Genomic DNA, 20,447 nt, shown 5'->3' with positions numbered 1-20,447 from the left:
TAATTACAAATATTATTTCATCTTTTGAAAAATTATAAATATTTTGACAAATACCCTTATAATAAATTATAATAAGAGGATATTTATAATTTTTAAAAAATAAAAAAATATTTATAAATATGATAAACTTTGACAGACCCTAATGTACCTTTTTTTTTAACCATCAATGATGAAGGAACAAATATATATATGCTAATTTTGCCTACAGACAACTACAACGTTAAAAAATTGGTACGTGAATGGTTATATTATGTTTTATGTAGTTCCAATATTTTACATTTTATTATCTTTTGGCGTTGAGTTGAGGTTATTTGTAATAATATCGTACTGTTATGTTGAAATTATTTATAGTATAATTATACCATAAGTTGTCATTCATTCATCATTAACAGTAACGGAAAAATATTATAGAACCTATAAAAATGGCGTGGTACAACCGTTGCTAAAATTTATTGGTTATGAGCCTAACTCAACAAACAATTATATATTAGGAACCAAATCTCTTGAATTTAATCTAAAATTACAAACACAATGAAATCTCAATACTTCCCCTGCTAAATCCATTGCCTTCAAGAATATGCAAAGGCAAGGCTAACAATATTAAGATGGAAAATAAAGAGGGAAAATGCAAGCAATTCTGGCGATATTCCTAATCTACAAATTAGCCCTTTATGAAAAAAAATAATAATTTACCTCTCTATATTTTTTAAAATAAAACAATTTACCTCCTTAAACAAAGAGAGAATAATTTACTCATTTACAATATTAGAAGGGAGTAAGTTACATTAAATTCATAAAATAAAAAATATACTGAATTTTATCCACGTAAAACTCAAACAATTACATAAATAGTTAATCGTCCTTATAAATGAAAAGTAGTTAAACTAACCAAAGTGAACACACATTAACAAATTAACCACACCAATCAACAAAAATAATAGAATGCCCCTTTAAAATACAGGAGGGGTTGGGGATGGGGTTAATTTACTAATATTAGCAACCACAACCCAAGCAGGCATAAATACTCTATGAAATTGCAACCTCCACATTTTCAGAAAAGAACCAATCTGTGCTGGCAAGTCAATCTGTTAGGGTTCTGATGAAACCGAAAAAGTTAACAAAAGGGAAAGAAGTCACTTACGCAAGAAGACGGTGAAAAAACAACCAAATATCTCTGGAGTTGCAAGTATTTATTAGATTAGTCTTAGCAAAATAACATCGTCCGCACATAGATAATTAATGGAGGGGTAAAAATGATCTTACACCCCTCCCATATTAAACGCTTGAAGTAATATAAACATCCCCTCGAAAGAGGACCTTTTGTTGAACTGATAAGAATCTTCTAACTTGAGATTCGACACGTGTTCAGATTGCTTGTCATCAACTTATTCTCGATTAGGTTCCTAGGGTAACTTCCAAATAATCTGAAAGTACAACACAAATTTACTCATAAGAGAAGAGAAAGATACTATATTAGTTTACATCTCACTCTTTTATCACTTCACAGCACAAACTCCTTTGAGCAGACAAAGAGAGTTGCATTTTCTGTAAAGCCTCTGATTATGCAGTCCTGCAAAATCCACAGCTCAACTAAAATCTGGATCAGTTCATATCAAATAGTGAATTATGGGAATCAATGATGGGAACACAAACCATGCATGATGGAGGTTTAATAAAGACGATCACTTCTTCAAAGTTTCAGATGGATATAAAACATTGGCCTAGATATATAATGTTCCAGATCTTTATCCAGTTCCCGCTATCCATCTAGATCGCCTCTGTGATACTTGACATTTTAGCCGGATCTTTCACGTCCACAAATTTCCCAATTTACACTTTCCCTTCTCACATAGTAATCAACATTCGCAGTCTAGTTGTTGAATGCTTGCAGAACAATATGTAACTTGTGCAGCAAACAAGAAAAGAAAATTAATTGAAAGAGATAAAGATTTACATCACGAAATACTCCTACGTCAACAGCTGCTTCAGATCTCCTTTACTAAAAGAAAGTTTTCATGTATTAAAATAGACGGCTGCTGGGATGCCTGTAAAGTATTGTAAAATAATAAATCTACTCCAGGCCAAAAAAGGTATACCAAAAGTAGGGTCGGCAATTGATGGCTTAGGTGTAACATTAAGCCTGACTCCATGCTCTAACATATATAAAATGGAAGATATATTACCTTTTTGCTCCAAGATGCAGAGAACATCTATTCAATCTGTAATTACATAGCTATATAAATAGACTTTGAAAAAGTAATACACTTTTATGGAGCATACTAACCATGTCTCAGTTACCATTGCTATCAGAAAACATGCGTTGCGCTGTCTCTTGTCTCATTTAGTTTGGATCTTAAATACATCAACATGCTTTTTACAGGCCTCATAAAGGGAAAATCTGAAATAGTCAGTCTTCTGTTTGGTGCCACCTAACTGAATCTAAATATTCACAATCTTATGGCTCGGCGCTACTTACTGAATTTGAAGGCATGGTTCTTCCCAGTTTTAACACTCTAAAATATGACAGACTACGCAAATCAGGTAACCTCTGAAATAAGGCATGGAAAGGATGCAATATGAAGAAGTTCTAGGAGTTACGAAGGAGGGTTCGAGCTCATAGCGACATGGGTTGAGAACTAGAATTGAACTCCATGACATCTAATCTCCCGTTGTTCTTAAGCGGGAATGGGATAAATTTAGGATGGGAATATAATCATATTTAAATAGCATTCATATGATTGTATAAACAAGAAATTAGAAGGCAATGGAATTCACATTCCTTAGTTAATACCATTCACATGATTGGTAATTAGAAAGAAATTGTAGTTAATGGAATGAAATAATTTTTATGATAAGTTTGCCCCTTAATATATATATATATATATATATACATATGTATATATATTTAATATGTTGAATGTATTGAATAATCGTAATATTTGCAAAAAAAGTTACTTATAGGAGATTATAAACAATTTATAAAATATCTTATATGTTGTTGAAAAAAATATGACAAAATTTATTTATTTACTTAAGAATTAATTTGTTGAAATGAATCAACACCTAGATAGTATTTTCTGAAAAAAGAAATTATATTGATTTGGACGACCGAATGAATTAATTTGTTTAATCATGATGTATCTACGATTATGTCTCAATACTCGACCAAAGAAATAGTTTCAAAAAATAAAAACTAAAACTAAATATCAAAATCAATGAATTGGTATTTTGTTCTCAACGTTGTTAGTAATTCAAAATAATATTTTGAACTAATAAAAATATAATACTCGATCAAATACGCCCTAGAAATATTAATGTTGTATAATGTAATTACACGGATAATTTTGTCAAAAAAAAAATTCCATTGCCAAACTCATAAGAATAGTTAATACCATATTTTGAGGATGGAATCAATAATCCCTTTTCTAATGGAATAAGAATTCCTATAAAATCACTAATCCCTTTTCTTACTTATATCAATCACATATATAGAAATGGACTTGGGAATGCCAATTCCAATCTCACTCCATTTTTATATACCAATCATAGCTTAACAGTATAGGCAATTATAGTAATTTCTTTTTCTAGTGTAACCCTATTATAGATTAGCTCAAAATAAAGCTCTATCTCAAACAAGAAGGCAGGTGGCAATTAGCAAAAGAACAAAGTAGCTCTAACATAGAAAAAACCTAAGACTTCGGTCTAAGCATAATAAGTCAACGACTATTATCACTTATTAACATACCAACCATTAAATAGTTGGATTCAAATAGGTCACATATAAAATTTTACCAACTTAAAGTATTGAATGGTTAGTATTTAATCAATCAATACAATATGAGACTAGTCAAATTAAGAAAGTGCTTGCCACATTAACATTGTGAATCTGATTTTCTAACCACTACCACGTGGTAGCATGTTGCATGTCCCAACTACTGCATGCATTACTCTAAATATTTGACACGAGCATTTCTACATTTAGGTGAACCAAAAAAGGGGAAGAAAATTATGAGTTTTCATACTTTTAAATATAGTACTAATAGATTACAGATATGATTTGGTCAAAAGTCTTAGATGAAATCACAATTCACAAAAGCAGTAGATTGCCAAATTTTAGATAAAGTGTTTAAAAACTTGAAGTTGTGCAATGAATATCGAGAGCTTCTAATGTGGTAGAACTAATTTTTTTTGTAAGACAGTGGAGGAACATATGATTTCTTTTTTTCAATTAAACTTTATAGCTTATAGAAAGCACGCATATCTAATGATCTCAAAACAAATGTGTATATAAAGGTTGAAATCAATGCGCGCTTTATGACCTGGTCAGATAAGAGTTTGCAGTTGCTAATCGGAAATGAAGCTTTTGATATATGTGAGCAAGACACACAGGACATTCAGCCACATCTTTTCCTTAGGCATGAAAAGGTGCTTCGTGACTGTTATTGCCCAATTGATGTGTTTGACTTAAAATAATAACCTCTATAGGTTCCCTTTATCTCATTGTGCATTATTCACATGTTTCATTGTAATACTTCTGTTTTCAAATATGCATCCACCATAAAAATCATCTCTCGTAGCTTGTAAGTTAACTTCTCATATCTTGCACCACTTTCCCATGTAGGGGAGCTACCAATCTCAAGAAATATGATAGTCATGTTGTCATCCTTATATTCAAATTCCGGAGTTGCTTGATTGGTTTTATCTATTCCAGGCATAAAAGTCAATTAAGTCTGGAAGTACGTTACAAATGTGGAATAAGAGGATAATGGAGCAAAAGAAAAAGGTAATAAAACCAATTAATATTATTGTTTATTTAATAGGCAGTCTCAACTTGTTGGCCCTTTAACTTAGTTGTTCTGATGGCAATGTTAGAAGATATGCTAACAACCAAAGCGAATAAACTTCTTTATGAGAAGTGAGCAACAAATATGGAGAGTTTCATGTTAAAATTATTGTGTCATTACAATTATGGAGAGTGTTGTGCTAAAATTATAAAAGTATGTGATCTATAGTAACATAATCCCCATCCTTCTGTATTTATTATGTCAAAATTATCCTTTTCTTCTAAAATGATCTTATTCATAGTTTTCAAGAACCAAAAGATACTCAGAAGTCAGTATCATCTAGTGTTAAAGTTACTCACGCCCCATTACACATCCCTGAAGATGCGAGTGTTGAGGGTTCCGCAACACATAGGAAAGTAGAGGAAATGCAACAAGAAGAAGAATCTTATAAGGATTCAGAAATTGAAGCTAAGGTTAGTGATAACTTCTCTGTGTAATTAAATGTTCCAGAAAGTTCCTTCGTGGTTAAAAGTTAAAACAATTGAGCATTTATCATCTCAGCTTTTTTCAGGGTATCACATTGTGTTACATGATGCTAAAATCCTTGGATATGGAGAGCTTTCAACTTCTATTTATTATGTTTGAATTTATGAATTTTGAAGGTAGGGATTTCAGATCACTAATAGCAAATTATTTGAAATTTTTGGAATAATTCCATATTAGAAAGGATTCAAAATCCTTCAACTCTTGTTTTGAACTATGGTGCTTTTGATATGGAGTCATCTTAAATATTTTCTCTAAATTATTCCATCCAAATCTAACCTTTAAGTATATGAAATTATTCAGAAAGATTCAAATGAGTTGTTATTAGAGATCTCAAATCCCTACCTTCAAAATTTATCAAGTCAAACACAATAAATAAAAGTTGAAAGCACTACATATCCAAGAATTTTAGCATCATGCAACACAATGTTATAAATGCTCAATTGTTTTAACTTCTAACTAAGAAGGAGAACTTTCTGAAACATTTAATTATATACAGAAGTTATCACTAACCTCAACTTCAATTTCTGAATCCTCATATAAGATTGTTCTTCTTCTTGTAGTAGTTCCTCTATTTTCCTATCTGCTGCGGAACCCTCAACACTCCCATCTTTAGGGAGGCATAATGGGGCGTGCGTAACTTTAACACTGGATGATGCTAACTCCTGAAGATCTTATGGTCTTTGAAAACCATGAATGTTAAGATCATTTTAGAAGAAAATGATAATATTAGCATAATAAACGCACAAGGATAGGGGTTATTTTACTATAGATCGCATACTTTTATAATTTTAGCATAACACTCCATAAATGTAATGAGACATTAATGTTAGCATAACACTCTCCATATTTGTTGCTAGCTTCTCATAAAGAAGTTATTCGTTTAGTTGTTAGCATTTCTTCCTACAAGGCCATCGGAACAACTAAGTTAAAGGTCCAACAAGTGGAGACTGCCTATTAAATAAACAATAATATTAATTGGTTGTCATCACCTTTTCCTTTTGCTCCATCATCCTCTCACGGTCCATATCAGTGACGTACTCCCTGACTTTGTTGACATTTTATACCTGCATTTGACAAACCAGTCAAGCAACGATGGGAATTCGAAGATAAGAATGCACGCATAAATATCATCTTTCTTGAGATTATTCCCTGAGATTGGTAGCTTCCCTACATGGGAAAACGACATAAGATATGATAAATTAACTTACCAATACGAGAGATGATTTATGGTGGATGTATATTTGGAAATAGAGGCATTACAATGAGACATGAAAATAAAATACAAAGATAGAGCAAAACTATAAAGAGGTCATTATTTTAAGCCAAACACATTAACTGAGCAATAGTAGTCACGAAGCACCTTTTCATACCTACGGAAAAGCTGTGATTGAATGTCATGTGCGTCTTGCTCAGATATATCAAAAGCTTCATTTTCGATTAGCAACTGCAAACTCCTATCCGACCAAGTCAGAAAGCGCACATTGCTTTCTACCTTTACATGCATATTTGTTTTGAGATCATTAGATATGCGTGCTTCGAATAAATCTGGCAATAAAGTCTAATCCAAAAAAAAAAAAAGAAAATCATATGTTCCTCCGTTGCCTTACAAAGAAAATTAGTTCTACCACATTAGAAGCTCTCTATATTCATTACACAAATTCAAGTTTCTTGAACACTTTAACTAAACATTTGGCAATCTACAGATTTTGTGAATTGTGATTTCATATGGGACTTTTTAACCAAATCATTTCTCTAATCTATCTGTACTATATTTAAAAGTATGAAAATTCATAAAACTTTCTTCCCTCTTTTGGTTCGCCTAAATGTAGAAATGCTTGCGTTAACCATTTACAACGTAATGCATGCACTAGTTGAGAGATGCATCACGCTACCATTCTGTTAATAAAAATTCTTTTTAATTACCAATCATGTGAATCGAATCAACTAAGGAATGGGGGTTATTTTACTATAACACTCTCCATATGTTGTTCACTATGGTTGTTGGCGTTTCATCCTACAAGGCCTTTGGAACAACTAAGTTAAAAGTCCAACAAATGGAGACTGCCTATTAAATAAACAATAATATTAATTAGTTGTCATTACCTTTTTCTTTTGCTCCATCATTCTCTCACGGTCCACATCAATGACGTACTCCCAAACTTTATTGAGCTTTTATGCCTTTAACGATGGGAATTTGAAGATAATAATGAAGGAACAAATATCATCTTTCTTGAGCTTATTCCCCAAGATTGGTAGCTCCCCTGCATGTGAAAGTGGTGCAAGATATGAGAAGTTAATTTACAAGCTAAGAGGGATGACTTTTATGGTAGATACAAATTTGGATCAGAAGCGTTACAACGAGACATGTAAATTAAGCACAACAAGACAAAGGGGAAACTATAGAGGTCATTACACATAGATCCCTTGTGGTTTGAAAAATTACAACTAGCACCCCTGAGACATGCTTTTGTCTAACAAATAAACTCTTTTATTAGTCAAAATTCACCAAATTTGCTTAAACTAACCAAAAAAACATAAAAAATCTATATTTACCCCCAATTAACTGGTTTGACCTGCAACAAGTCAGTAATAAATAATCAATAGTAAATATTAATTTTCATTCAATTTTTTTGTTAATATCAGCAAATCTAGTGTATTTTAACTAGCGGATGAACTTATTTATTAGATGGAAGCAAACTTCAGGGACGTTCGGTATAATTTTTCAAACCACAGGAGGTGTACGTATAATTACACCAATCCTTAGGGGAGGGGAGTGTAATTATCTTGTATTTTAAAAGTGAATTTACAAGGGTATATATGCTAATCAACAAATGAGAATAAACATTCACAACATAAGCAAAAGAGAACAAAAATTCAAATTCTTCTAAATTAGAAAAAATATATCTTAGTTATAATAAAATAATAATAAGTCACAACATTCAAATTCTAAAGGCTAGAAGTTAAAAATCAAATAACAAATTATAATAAACCTTATCAATATACCGAAAACTGTCTTTCTATGGTTAAAGTTTGAACTTTGTACACGGGATGCAGTGAAGTAGAACCCATTTTTCCAATTGATGCTCTTACGTAGTTTTTGACAATGCGATTGATAGATTCACTAGCCAGTACTTCCACCAGGTGGAACATACCATAGTCTATGTGATTTGGTGAATGAAAAAATTCTGCCCGATTTTGAAGTCATTACCTTTATTAACCAATGGAGGAATCTAGCAGCTAAAGCGAAATAAAGCGCATCAGAGAAAGATGCAATAGAGATGGTTGGAATTTACGAGCTAAAGCAAAATGAAACATATAAAAAAATTATGTAGTAGAGATGGTTATCGATAACCTGCATGGGCCCATCAAGGAGCGATGGTGTTAGGAGATTGCGGAAAATTCACTCAACTCTTTAAATGCGTTGCCCGCATTTTTGGAATCTCTTGATTAGGTCATCTATTGATATGAGCAATTTACTCAATCATTACAATTTTTGTCATAATTATTTCACCTATACATAGAAAACTTTACCAATAGAATCATGCGTAAGAGAGAATGTACATATTAAAACCCTTTGGTCATTTATGAATGTATAGCGAAACTACAGTTTCCTTTGTTTTTATTCTCTCTTCAACTTTCTCGATATCTCTAAATTTAATATGGTAGAAGAGCAAGTTTATTTGACATGCACTACTTTTGCTTTTGCCTTTTTCTACTTGCACAATGTTCGACCGTGCAAATTTTGCCATCTTCCAAAATGAATTATAGACTAATATTTCCTATTGAGCTTCTCTTAACTATTTTGCATTAATCTCTCTATTTTTCCTTATTTTTTCATATTGAAAGCCAATTCTAGACTAGTATTTCCTATTGTGTCTCAACATGCATGCATTAATCCATCTATGTTTCTTTATTTTTCCACATTGAAAGCCAATGATTATGTCCTACATTATGGAGTAGTACGATCGTCAAAAGGAATTTTCTTGAAGATTCTCATTTTGTTCCAAGTCAGGGCGCACAGCGTGGTAAGCGCCCACATTGCTATAGCTATTTGAGTTGATTAGTTGGTAAAATAGCTTGCTATTACGTTGAAATCAATTATGAGATTTAACTAGCTTAATAATGCTCCTGGAGATTGATGAAAAGATCATAGTTGTTTAGCGCGCACCATGGTGCAAATCGGAGTTGGGCTTGCAAAAGCCGCAAGGAAGGCACACCTTATTGTGTTGCGCAGAGACATGCCTTTTGCAAGCCTAGTGTTTCTCAGGGATTAGGCTGAAAGAAAAACTTTTGGGTGGTGCCAGGTGATCCGCACAAAGGCGGTGCATGGAGGTGCAACAGCAAAACTTCGGTGCACATGAGCCTGCCTTTAGCAGTGGCGTAGCGGAGACGGCCGCGCAGGTTAGGATTAGGTGGGTAAGGCAGCGGGTGTGATTGAGGGTTTCTCAGCCCCTAGTTTTTAATGAATAAATATATATACAGTGTTGAGACTAAAGTAAAATTACAACCATGGTATGGTGTGATTGAACTTTCAACCAAAAAGATCAACTACAAATCTCTGAATTAATCTTCTAACAATATTTAATTGTTTGGGCATTATTGATTTTAAAAGATATTATTGCATAAATACATAATTTATTTCTATAAATATATGTGTCGTGCTTTAAAAGGTGTGTCGTGCTATATGGATCCAGGGGACATTCGCACCGTGCACTTTTAAGACTGTTTAGTCACAGTATTACATGTTTCAATGTTTCCATAATCAAACAAGTGACGCCTCAGTGGCATGCAATTACAAAGATATGGCATCTTTGTATTGTTAATATGTAGCTTTATGACCTTTTAATCAACTAAATTCCAATTTATACCTCCTTAGAAAGAAGTCCTTGATCTATTTCGTACTTACTAATGATGAACATTTCAGTTTAAAGGGACTAAATGATTACGATGCTTGCCGACCAATGATTACAAACAGAGAAAATGACAATAGTTGTCTACTTTATTACAGAATACTTAAAGGTTGGATGGAATAATTTAGAGAAAATATTTCAAATGAATCCATAAAGCACCATAGTTCAAAACAAGACTTGAAGGATTTATAACTTTCTAATATGGAATTATTTAAACAAATTAAAATGATTTGTTATTAGAGATCGGAAATCCCTACCTTCAAAACTCATCAATTCAAACACAGCAAATAGAAGTTGGAATCTCTCCACATCCAAGGATTTTAACATCATGCAACACAATGTGATACCAGAGAAAAGCTAAGACGATAAAAGCTCAATATTTTACTTCTGACCATGAAGGAGAACTTTCTGGAACATTTAATTATAGGGTGAATAGCAATTTACCCTCCTGTGATATTAAAAATGGACAAATTACCCTCTTATGAAAAAAAAATAGCAATTTAACTCCTTATACTTTTTAAAATAAAGTAATTTATTGCTATTTATTTTTTTATAGGGGGGTAATTTGCTCATTTTCAATATCACAAGGGGGTATTTGCACTTTTCCCTTTAATTATATTAAAAAGTTGTCACTAACCTCAGCTTCAACTTCTGAATCCTCATAAGGTTCTTTTTATAACATTTCCTCTACTTTCCTATGTGCTGCGGAACCCTCAACATTCTCATCTTCAAGGAGGTGTAATGAGCAGATGATGCTGAATTCTCAATATTTTTTGGTCCCTGAAAACCATGAATGTTAAATCATTTTAGAAGAAAAAGCATAATTTTAGCCTAATCGCATAAGGATAGGGGTTATTTTACTATAGATAGCATACTTTAATAATTTTAGCATAACACTCTCCATAATTGTAATGACACAATACTTTTAGCATAACACTCTATATTTGTTGTTGACTTCTCATAAAGATGTTTATTAGCTTTGGTTGTTAGCATTTCTTCCTACAAAGCCATTCGAAAAACTAAGTTAAAGGTCCAACAAGTGGAGACTGCCTATTAAATAAACAGTAATATTAATGGTTGTCATTACCTTTTCCTTTTGCTCCCTCATCCTCCGAGGGTCCACATCAGTGACGTACTCCAGGGACCCTTTTATGCATTGAATCGACAAAACCAATCAAAATTGGAATTTGAAGATACGGAAGAAGGCATAACTATCATCTTTCTTGAGATTTTTCCCTGAGATTGATAGCTCTCCTACACAGGAAAGTGACGCAAGATATGAGAAGTTAACTTACAAGCTAACTGAGATGATTTTTATGGATGCCAATTTGGAAACAAAGCATCACAAGAGACATTTAAATAAGGCACAAAGAGTCAAAGTTGAAATTATAGAGAGGCCATTCTTTTAAGTCAAAACACATCAATTGGGCAATAGCAATTGAGAAGCACCTTTTCATGTCTAAGGAAAAGATATGACTTAATGTCATGTGCGTCTTGATTACATATACCAAAAGCTTCATTGCCGATTAGCAATTGCAAACTCCCATCTGACCAAGTCACAAAGCGTGCGTTGCTTTCAACCTGCACATGCACATTTGTTTTGAGATCATTAGATATGCATGTCTAATCCAAAAAAAAAAGTCATATGTTCCTCCAACTTATAAAGAAAATTAGCTCTACCACATCAGAAGCTCTCTAATTCATTACACAACTTCAAACTTCTTGAACACTTTATCTAAAATTTGATCTACTAATTTTGTGAATCGTGACTTCATGTCGGACTTCTAATCAAAACATATTTATAGTCTATCTATACTATATGTAGAAGTATGAATGCTCGTAAAAGTTTCTGTCCTTTTTATGGGCCCTAAATCAACCTTACAATATTATTATACTACGGGAGAAAACATAAAATAATATATTTATATGATTCCTATTAATTATTTTTATATTTAATAATCCCTATTAATAGTTTGGACATTATATCCATAATGTAATATAGTGGAATGAGTAAAGGAATGAGGGAAGTTGGGAGGGCATGCTCTTTTATCTCTATCTCTATCTTTATTATTTGAAAAGCATAAGGTTTTTTTAAGTATCTAATGAGACTAAAATGTCTTAAAATATTATTCGCAGCGATATCTATGTAAATTAACATTATTCTCTTAGACAAAATTTTAAGTTAATAATGTCAGTTAGTTTTAAATATTGAATGGAAACTTTGATTTGCGACAAGATTTTGTGAGTTCATTAAACCTATATAGATGTTAAACCGACAAACTTTTATATATAGTACATTTTTGTGTATACAATTGTGTGCAAAAAGATACCGACCAACGATGGTAAAACCTTTAATATGAAAAGTTAAAATAAATATAAATAATTTTTAGCATAAAATTTTTTGAATAATAATTATATTTTTTTAAAAGTTGTATAATCTATTATGTATCATAAAAATGAAAATATTCCTACAAAATGTCTATGAAAAATATATTAATCTAAATAACTAAAAGTAGTAGCAAAATAAAACTTTATTATTATTATTCTCGGTCACAATTACTTAAACATTACTTGATTTATTGAATTAAGTTTAATACTATTTTTCACGAACTTACTATTTAAAAAACATTTGCAATACATGCTACGCGTGTACATTTTACTAGTATGCATAAATGGGTATATGCACATTTCTTGATGGGAAACATCCACATTTATCAAATAGTTGATCCTATCACTTCATGCCAGCATGATGCAACTCAACCACCATGAACATGCAAAGTATTTCTAGTTTTGTGATAGTGTATGCGCCTGTGTTTAATCTGTTAGTAGTTGTTCCATGTAATGACTTACTGAAGTTGTGCCATCAGGATTCCTGACTTCCCTCCAGCGAATGATGTTGGTAGGAGGAATAAGCCTGCTAACTCCAGATGCATCAGTGACATAAAAGTCCTCTTCCACATACGTAGCAGGATCAAATTGCTTGGGGTCAATTCCAATTATGCAGGAGAGATTGATAGTTGCCATCTGCAAAAGATTAATATATTGCATGAGATAGGGAGTCTTGTAATTTCAATCACTACAGGAAACAAGAAGTAATATTAAAATAGACAAAGCATTGGAAGATTTTTTCCTGATGTTCTCATTACAACCGAATTTGAAGGGCCATAAGAATACCTTCATTTATCATATTGGCTCTAATCACAATAAGATAAAAGAGAATAGGATGGTAAGGAATTAAAGAGTGGCTCTTAACATCAAATTTGCCTAATCACATCAACTTGAGGAATAAGCTGAAAGAAAAGTAAGAGGATTAGGAGATAAGGATTTTGAATTTCCAATACAGCGTTATTCACTGATTTGGAATTATGGGTATCAACTCCTCCGAATATTTTAGTTATTTGAGATCTAAGATAAATATCCACCCCCAATTCAAGTTCGTAAATCCAGATACAACCTAACGATAGATTTTAGACCAAGTAATGAGTACAATTGTATGACATGAGAATAACTAGAATAAAGACAGTGAATAATTTCCTCACTGGACGAGAAGAATTTTGGATATTTTTTCTATTTACTTCATAAATATTACATTAGTAATGGAATAAAACAAATAAATTCTTATTTCAGAGGAGAAGGCTTCAAAAGTAATATTAAGTTAGTGAAAACACTCCTCCTTCCATAAGCAACTCCAGGAAACAAAAATACTGAACACATGAAAACCATTAAATGATATTTGCTGGTTTTCTTCAAATACCGAACCAAGCCATTCAAGCTATACAAAGAAATGCTTAAAAGGACTAGACGTAATTGCGTACATGTAGAAGTTTGTTTCCTTGTTACATGAAACTATTCTCTAATTGTTTAAATGTGATGTTTGAACTTTTAAGTTCAAAAGTAGATGCCAGGTCATGATACAAAAATGCTATAAATTCCTTGGTTATTAGACTATAAACTACATAAAGATTTTAGCAGACCTAAAAGTCATAAACCTCAATGAGAAAAAGAAATCAGATTGACCTGATCCGGGCATGGTGATGGAAAGAGCAAAGGAATTTCAGACGCCACAGGAGGCACAACTGCCTTTCCCTTTAGTTTGGTCTTCGTGCCTTCTTCTTCACTCACACGCAGTGCATCTTCATCAGGTATAATATTCTCCACTGGGGATTCATCAGCATAATTCTTTTTGTACTTTGGAGATCTCTATATTAGAGTGACAAGGTTAACATAATTAGTATCATAAACTAAATGTGCTAATAGGACCACAAAGAAATATTAATGATTAATATCTTATACTAACATGTTTCTCATTAATGCAATCATGAACTGCATATTCTTCTGGTTCATCATCACCAGAGTCCCCAAAAACCTCATGGATTACTTCAGCTGAAGATAGAGCTGGATTCTTGCCTTTCTCATTTCCCAGTGATCTATAATGACAGCCAAAACATGCAGACCATAAGCACATCAAATGAGTAATCACAGGGATGAAAGGTTTAGAAGGACAACATCAAAACTCCTGTTTGAATCACAGCATCAGGTTTACCCAAAAAACAAGGAATAAGGTAGTCAAAATGACTGTAGGAGCGAAGACATTTTTTACAAGAAAAATATGATAAAACTTTTGCTTCCCCATAAGCACCTTCCCTCACCATTTCCGCTGCCTTAACCATCCACATACACAGAAAGTATCTCTATCAACTAATCAGAACTGTTCAAACCATTGAAAATATACCATAAGCATCACTTTAAGAACCACAAAGAGTTCAAGCGGCCTATAATTTCTACAAGATACAGGGTTATGTGATCTCACCATCACATCAGCTTTTCTGATGAAAAGGTACCTAATGCATCAGTTTAAAAGTATATGCCTTCAGCAATCACGATGGATGAGATCAGTTTGAGGACCAAAAGAAAACTCCAGAAGCTTTACATTGTGGCAAAAATCAAGGTGCGTTTTTGAGCGAAGGAAAGCTGAAAAACCTGATAAGTCTCAAACGCTAAATCAGGGAATGGAAACCAGAAGTTCAGGATATTATGACTGGGGAAGCAGTAGATGTGCAAGTCTAGTTTGCCAATCCCCTAATTTCTTTGTACCATCATTACCTTTCTTGAGCATGATCTTAAGAAATACACATAATCGTTATGCAGACATCTCCCCTCTTTGTCAATATGCAAAATAATCCCCGACGTATCATGCATAAATGGATTGTTACAACAGAAACATGTGAAATAAACAGCACATAAATGGCCCAAGGCCCTGATGAGCCCATAAGAAAACAGTGCATAAAAGTCATCCTTACTTTGATAAAGATTGGACATCAGTGTATCATATAACAAGCTACAGGTTCTTATGCTAAACCATAAGCATTAGAATAAAAAAGGATATAATTTGCAGTAGACAAAACACGGTGACAACCTCCAAATAAGTATTCACAACAGGAAAGAGACAAGTTATCCATATCTTACTACCATATAGACAGGCCAAGTGATAGAGAAAAATAATCAAACAAGACACACAAAAAACTAAATGTAGAAAAAAGTTAAGAAGTTGACGGCAAGAAAGGAGGGACTCAGCACAAGACCTTGAGCTTCCAAGATTATCATAATGAGCACCCTCAAGCTTGCCTCTTCTGTTGACTTCTGCTCCTCCTTCCCTGTTGGCTTTGCCTTCATTCTCATGCTCCTGCTCCTGCTCCTCATCCTTCTCATCGTCAGCCGTAAGTTAACCAATTTCAAAATGAAGTCAAAACCAGCAAATGCAATGAAAAACCAAGGGGGAAAAGTATGACTTCTGAGAGAAATTTAAAACAAGAGAAAGAAAAAACCATTACAGTTGAACATGGTTCAATCAGCAAAACAAAATTCAACCAAGGACAGCAACTATGATAAAAAAGAGTGGAGGCAATCCATCTTTGCTGGAGTTTTCTTATTCCTGCTCAAATACTACTTATAGTACCTTTTCACAGTAACAAGGGGTTCAATAGACAAGGTGGCATCAATAATGCATAAAATCTGGTTCCTCGCCCAGGAACATACCTAATGCCATACACTCCTAAAATACATGATAACTGATCACATGTGCAGATGAATAATCTAATTCACTATTTCTTAACCAATTAACTATTTGTGTTCTCACATTCATGTGTACTGGCAATCCCTTCTCCCCCGCATATCCTTCCTGAGTCCCTGTCCCTACTCCCTACTCTTACCAAAGATGCGGCCAATGACATCTCCTTCACTCCATCTGTTGATGTTCTCATCAACACATAATGTTCTCCACTAACTAGCACCAATGGCTTGCTGGCTCCTCTAAGCTTTCTCCCACATGTACCTTAGCATAATTCAATCATTACTCTGAAAGGTGCTCTCTAGGTACAACTCAATTCATAGCAACTTTATTAGCAGTAAATAAATCAAGCAGCTCATGACTAGATCCAAAAAAGTGAGTTCAAACTAGTAAACTGGCAAGCCAATCTATTACTGGCCCCATAACAGACTAGAAAGAACAAAAATCCACTGTGATTCCGCAGTAAAGCCTACCAGAAAAGATGAACAAATAACAGAAGACTGGTGCTGATATTTTGAGCATTCCGGATGCTCAATTTACCGATATTTCTAGTTGGTTCAGTTCGATTGTACTGAATGAATACCCCTAACTGAAAAGGAGACCATAGCTGATAACATCAATTCGAGCTTGTAGCTACTAAAAAAAAAGGACGTCCTCCTCCCTTCAAGTCGTAGCCATTGATGCTAGCATTTTCATTTTCTCCCAAGGCAGGGTTAGGTGTAGGATTTTTCCCAATAGTTGGGGTTCTTCCCCGGTTTTTGTATACTTGAATCAATAGTAGTCCTACGCGGACCATATTCCGACTACCAAACAAGCGAACTATGGAGTTCGAGATAGAACTAAGAACTCGCAGGGGTGATTTTCAGGAGTCTTAAGTTCCAGAAAAAAATGAATCAAAGACAAGACTGTAGATTCCCCTTTAAGAATTTCCCCCAGTCCGCCTGCATTCGCTGCCCGGAAGTATGAAAACGGGCGCGCTTCCCTTTCATCAATCACGAAGAACAATCCATTCCAATCGAAGACCCACCAAAGTAAAGCTTCTCCACTACTCTTACCCAAATACATCAATCTTAGCAACGGAATCCAAGAGCTTGCAAGTTAGACTATGGAAGAAATGCGGGAGAATCAGAAATCATTGAAAGACTATACCACATGTCTATCTTTAAGTTACATAAGACGGATAACAGGCCTGGCGCGGGAGAGAAAGAGCTGCAATTATCAAATTTTACAAACGCCTAGTGGCTTGAAGTGTAGGGATAATTACACAATCCTTCTACGACATTTGGTACATTTGGTATTATTAAATGTAATTTTTTTTATTTAAAAAATTATATTTAGTATTTTTGAAGTTTGTTTGTCTAATAAATAAGCTCTTCTATTAGTCAAAACTCATCGATTTTTTTTATATTAACAAAAAAAATTAGAAAAAAAAATCCATATTTACTCAATATTGACGTATTATTAATTTATTACAGGTTAAATAAATTTATTTATGATTAAATTATCCTCATACGTTTTCATGCTTTAATGCATGTGATGAGGTATACTTTCACCGTTATAAGGATAATTTAATACGTCTTTAGTTTTTTTGTTAATATTAACAACTTCAGATGAATTTTAACTAATTGAAGGACTTATTTATTAGATAAAAGCAAACATCAAGAGTGTTAGGTTTAATTTTTCAAATTGCAAAAGGTCACATATAATTATATCAAAATTTAAGAAAACAGAGTGTAATTATCCTTTAAAGTTTAAACATATATTATATTTACTAATACTTTTTGAAAGATTTAAAATATTTATTAATATATAAGTAGATTTGTAGTTAAAAAAATATACGTCATAGAGTAATCCAAGAACAATGTGAATTTTACATGAAAAGTGGTAAATTATTTTGTAAACTCCATGGTAGAATATGGAGAGGGTAAATCTAGTGTAATTACACTCCCCTTTCTTGAAATTTAGTAGTATAATTATACGTACACTCTTTATAGTTTGGAACATTACATCTAACACTCATGAGGTTTGATTCTATTTGACAAACAAGTCCATCAATTAGTCAAAATTCAGTTATTTTAAAAAAATATATATTAACCTCATGAGGAACTCAAATTCGGTAAATTCTCTAGATTTTTCTATTAATATCAGTAAATTCTGTGAATTTTGACTGACGAAAGAACTCATTTGTAGATGAAAACAAATATCATGAGTGCTAGATTTAATTTTTCAAAACATTAAAGTTTATGTGTAATTACACTAAACCTTATAGAAGAAGAGCGTAATTATCCCAAATAATAATGTGTGACTTAGTAAAATCTAGAGTGCCACTGCCATCCAGAGTCGCCAGAGCACTGCCCACCAGTAACCAATTATGTGATTTAGATTTGTCTTTTAGCTAACATAATTCAACAAAAGAAACTAAAAAGGAAAAATATTAATTAAAATAGTTTGACTTTGACTTTTTTCTGTAAAAAAAGTAAAAGTAATAAAATATTGAAATTTAAGTCATGAATTAGCATAATAAATTTCTCTTTCATTACTATTTGAAAGTTGAAAATGAAAACACAAACAAACAGAAATTTATGTTATATGTTTTATACGCAGGAAGGTGAATATGCATCCGTGCAAGCCGGAATGTATGTTTTTGATTCCCTAAATATGAGGGGCAACATCAAACAGACTAGTTCGAGGCACTGATATTCAATATAACATAGTTAGAAAAATCAAAAAAATCAAAATCAGAAAGAGAGAGAGAGAGAGAAGATACAAAATTGGGAGGAATAAATGTAATTTATTCTCTGTGATATAGAAAACGTGCAAAGTACCCTGTAGAAAAATAAGCAAATTATTTTTTTGTGTTTTTAGAAATAAAACAAATTATCCCATATGGCCAACAGTGTAATACACACTCTCCATTGTATCTGTGCATATTTTTTTTAAATAATAAATATTATTTTTTATATATTTATATATATAAATATATTATTTATAATAGTTTTTTTTTTCTTTGTTCGGCGTCTTCCTCCCTTTGTCGGGCTACCACCTCCGCCCCCCTCGCCCGCTTTCCCTTCCTCCTCCTCCCCACCTTTGCCACCTCGCCCTCATTCCCTTTAGCGCCATTGTGCCCTCCACCTCCTCCACCCCCTCCCCCTCCCGACATCCGCACCCTTCCAGTCACTTGTCTAGACCAATCGTCCCTTCCCCCCAGACCCGCTACCTATTGCCCTTGTCCCTGTCGACTCTCTCTCTCTCTCTCTATATATATATATAAATATATTCAAAGTTAATTATATATTTATTGAATCTAAACCGTTGAATTCGAATTAAATAAAATTTACACTGTTGATCTATTAGTTAAATTTGTATCTTAGACTGAAATCAAGATCCAACAGCAATTAAATACGACATAAATGTTATTTTTAATTTAAAATAAAAAAAAGGAAAAATCATGCGCGTACCACACCAAAGGCAACAAGGGGCTTTTTTATTTTATTTCTAACATAAAGGGTAATTTGCTATGTTTTTTTTCAAATAATTATTTTTTTGCTCATTTTCATATCACATGTCGGATGTGACTACAAGAATTAGACATTTCCGAAGTAGTTTCATGGATAATTATAAAAGATCCAACGGCAAAGAAGGAAAGTATTAAAAAACTAAAAAATCAGAGTCATACAGAGAGAGCGTTATCCTGATTGGAGTTTGGGTCCTCCTCTTCTGATTTGTAGCCAGAGGGGTTCTGCATTGTCTGATGCTTCCTCATTGTCAGTCTCTGTCTTTGTGATTCTTTTGCCAAAGGAATTCTCTCTCTCTCTCTCTCTCTCTCTTATACTGTATTTCAGGGATTTTTAACACAAAATCTGTAACTGTGAATATAAATTGGTAGGTCTTTTGTGAGCTGTGCTGTGCTCATAAAATAAAACAGGTGGGAAAAAGAGAATATTGGTCAGAGGTAATAAATGAATGGAGATTACATTGATTCCTTTGCGGTTTATTTGAATTGATGGATTTAAATTTGAAAAAAAATTTGAAGAACGGATTTCAAATGATTGCATTCGAAAAAAATTTAAAAGTCATCCATATTTAGAATTATTAATTAGTCAAATGAACTTAAAATCCACACAAGGATTTCAGATACAT

The 20,447-nt window shown here is 33.0% G+C and overlaps 1 protein-coding gene across 10 annotated transcripts; it reads right to left on the bottom strand.

The window, feature by feature from the left end:
* Window positions 1–1,153: 1,153 nt before the first annotated feature.
* On the bottom strand, window positions 1,154–20,148 carry LOC105157981 (protein LEO1 homolog). 10 transcript variants are annotated; one of them, XM_088878851.1, is made up of 11 exons: window positions 19,984–20,148; window positions 15,823–15,941; window positions 14,538–14,667; window positions 14,258–14,440; window positions 13,091–13,264; window positions 11,690–11,821; window positions 11,328–11,494; window positions 10,878–11,020; window positions 7,434–7,591; window positions 6,701–6,822; window positions 1,154–6,394 (listed from the first exon to the last, which is right to left on the bottom strand). In XM_088878851.1, the coding sequence occupies exons 1-7, from the start codon at window positions 20,068–20,070 to the stop codon at window positions 11,390–11,392; spliced, it is 930 nt and encodes a 309-aa protein (XP_088734977.1). In that variant the 5' UTR covers window positions 20,071–20,148; the 3' UTR covers window positions 1,154–6,394; window positions 6,701–6,822; window positions 7,434–7,591; window positions 10,878–11,020; window positions 11,328–11,389. The 10 variants fall into 10 exon arrangements, with proteins under 10 accessions (XP_088734977.1, XP_088734979.1, XP_088734978.1 ...); XM_088878853.1 differs by having other exon boundaries at window positions 6,701–6,784; XM_088878852.1 differs by having other exon boundaries at window positions 1,154–1,570; window positions 1,654–7,591.
* Between the last annotated feature and the right edge of the window lie 299 nt (window positions 20,149–20,447).

The sequence above is a fragment of the Sesamum indicum genome, linkage group LG3 (genome assembly GCF_026168435.1).
Source record: "Sesamum indicum cultivar Baizhima isolate 11 linkage group LG3, ASM2616843v1, whole genome shotgun sequence".
NCBI lineage: Eukaryota > Viridiplantae > Streptophyta > Magnoliopsida > Lamiales > Pedaliaceae > Sesamum > Sesamum indicum.
The sequence above is the reverse complement of the archived record's forward strand: the minus strand, read 5'-3'. Positions and strand labels throughout refer to the sequence as shown.

What these genes read in the sequence shown, in the direction of transcription:
- LOC105157981 (XM_011074561.3), bottom strand. Translation starts at nt 20,070, where the DNA reads ATGAGGAAGCATCAGACAATGCAGAACCCCTCTGGCTACAAATCAGAA. An exon ending in GATAATCTTGGAAGCTCAAG is followed by an intron (nt 14,668 to 15,822) that starts GTCTTGTGCTGA and finishes CTGTCATTATAG; the next exon opens with ATCACTGGGAAATGAGAAAG. An exon ending in TTTTCCTTAGACATGAAAAG is followed by an intron (nt 11,495 to 11,689) that starts GTGCTTCTCAAT and finishes TTTCCTGTGTAG; the next exon opens with GAGAGCTATCAATCTCAGGG.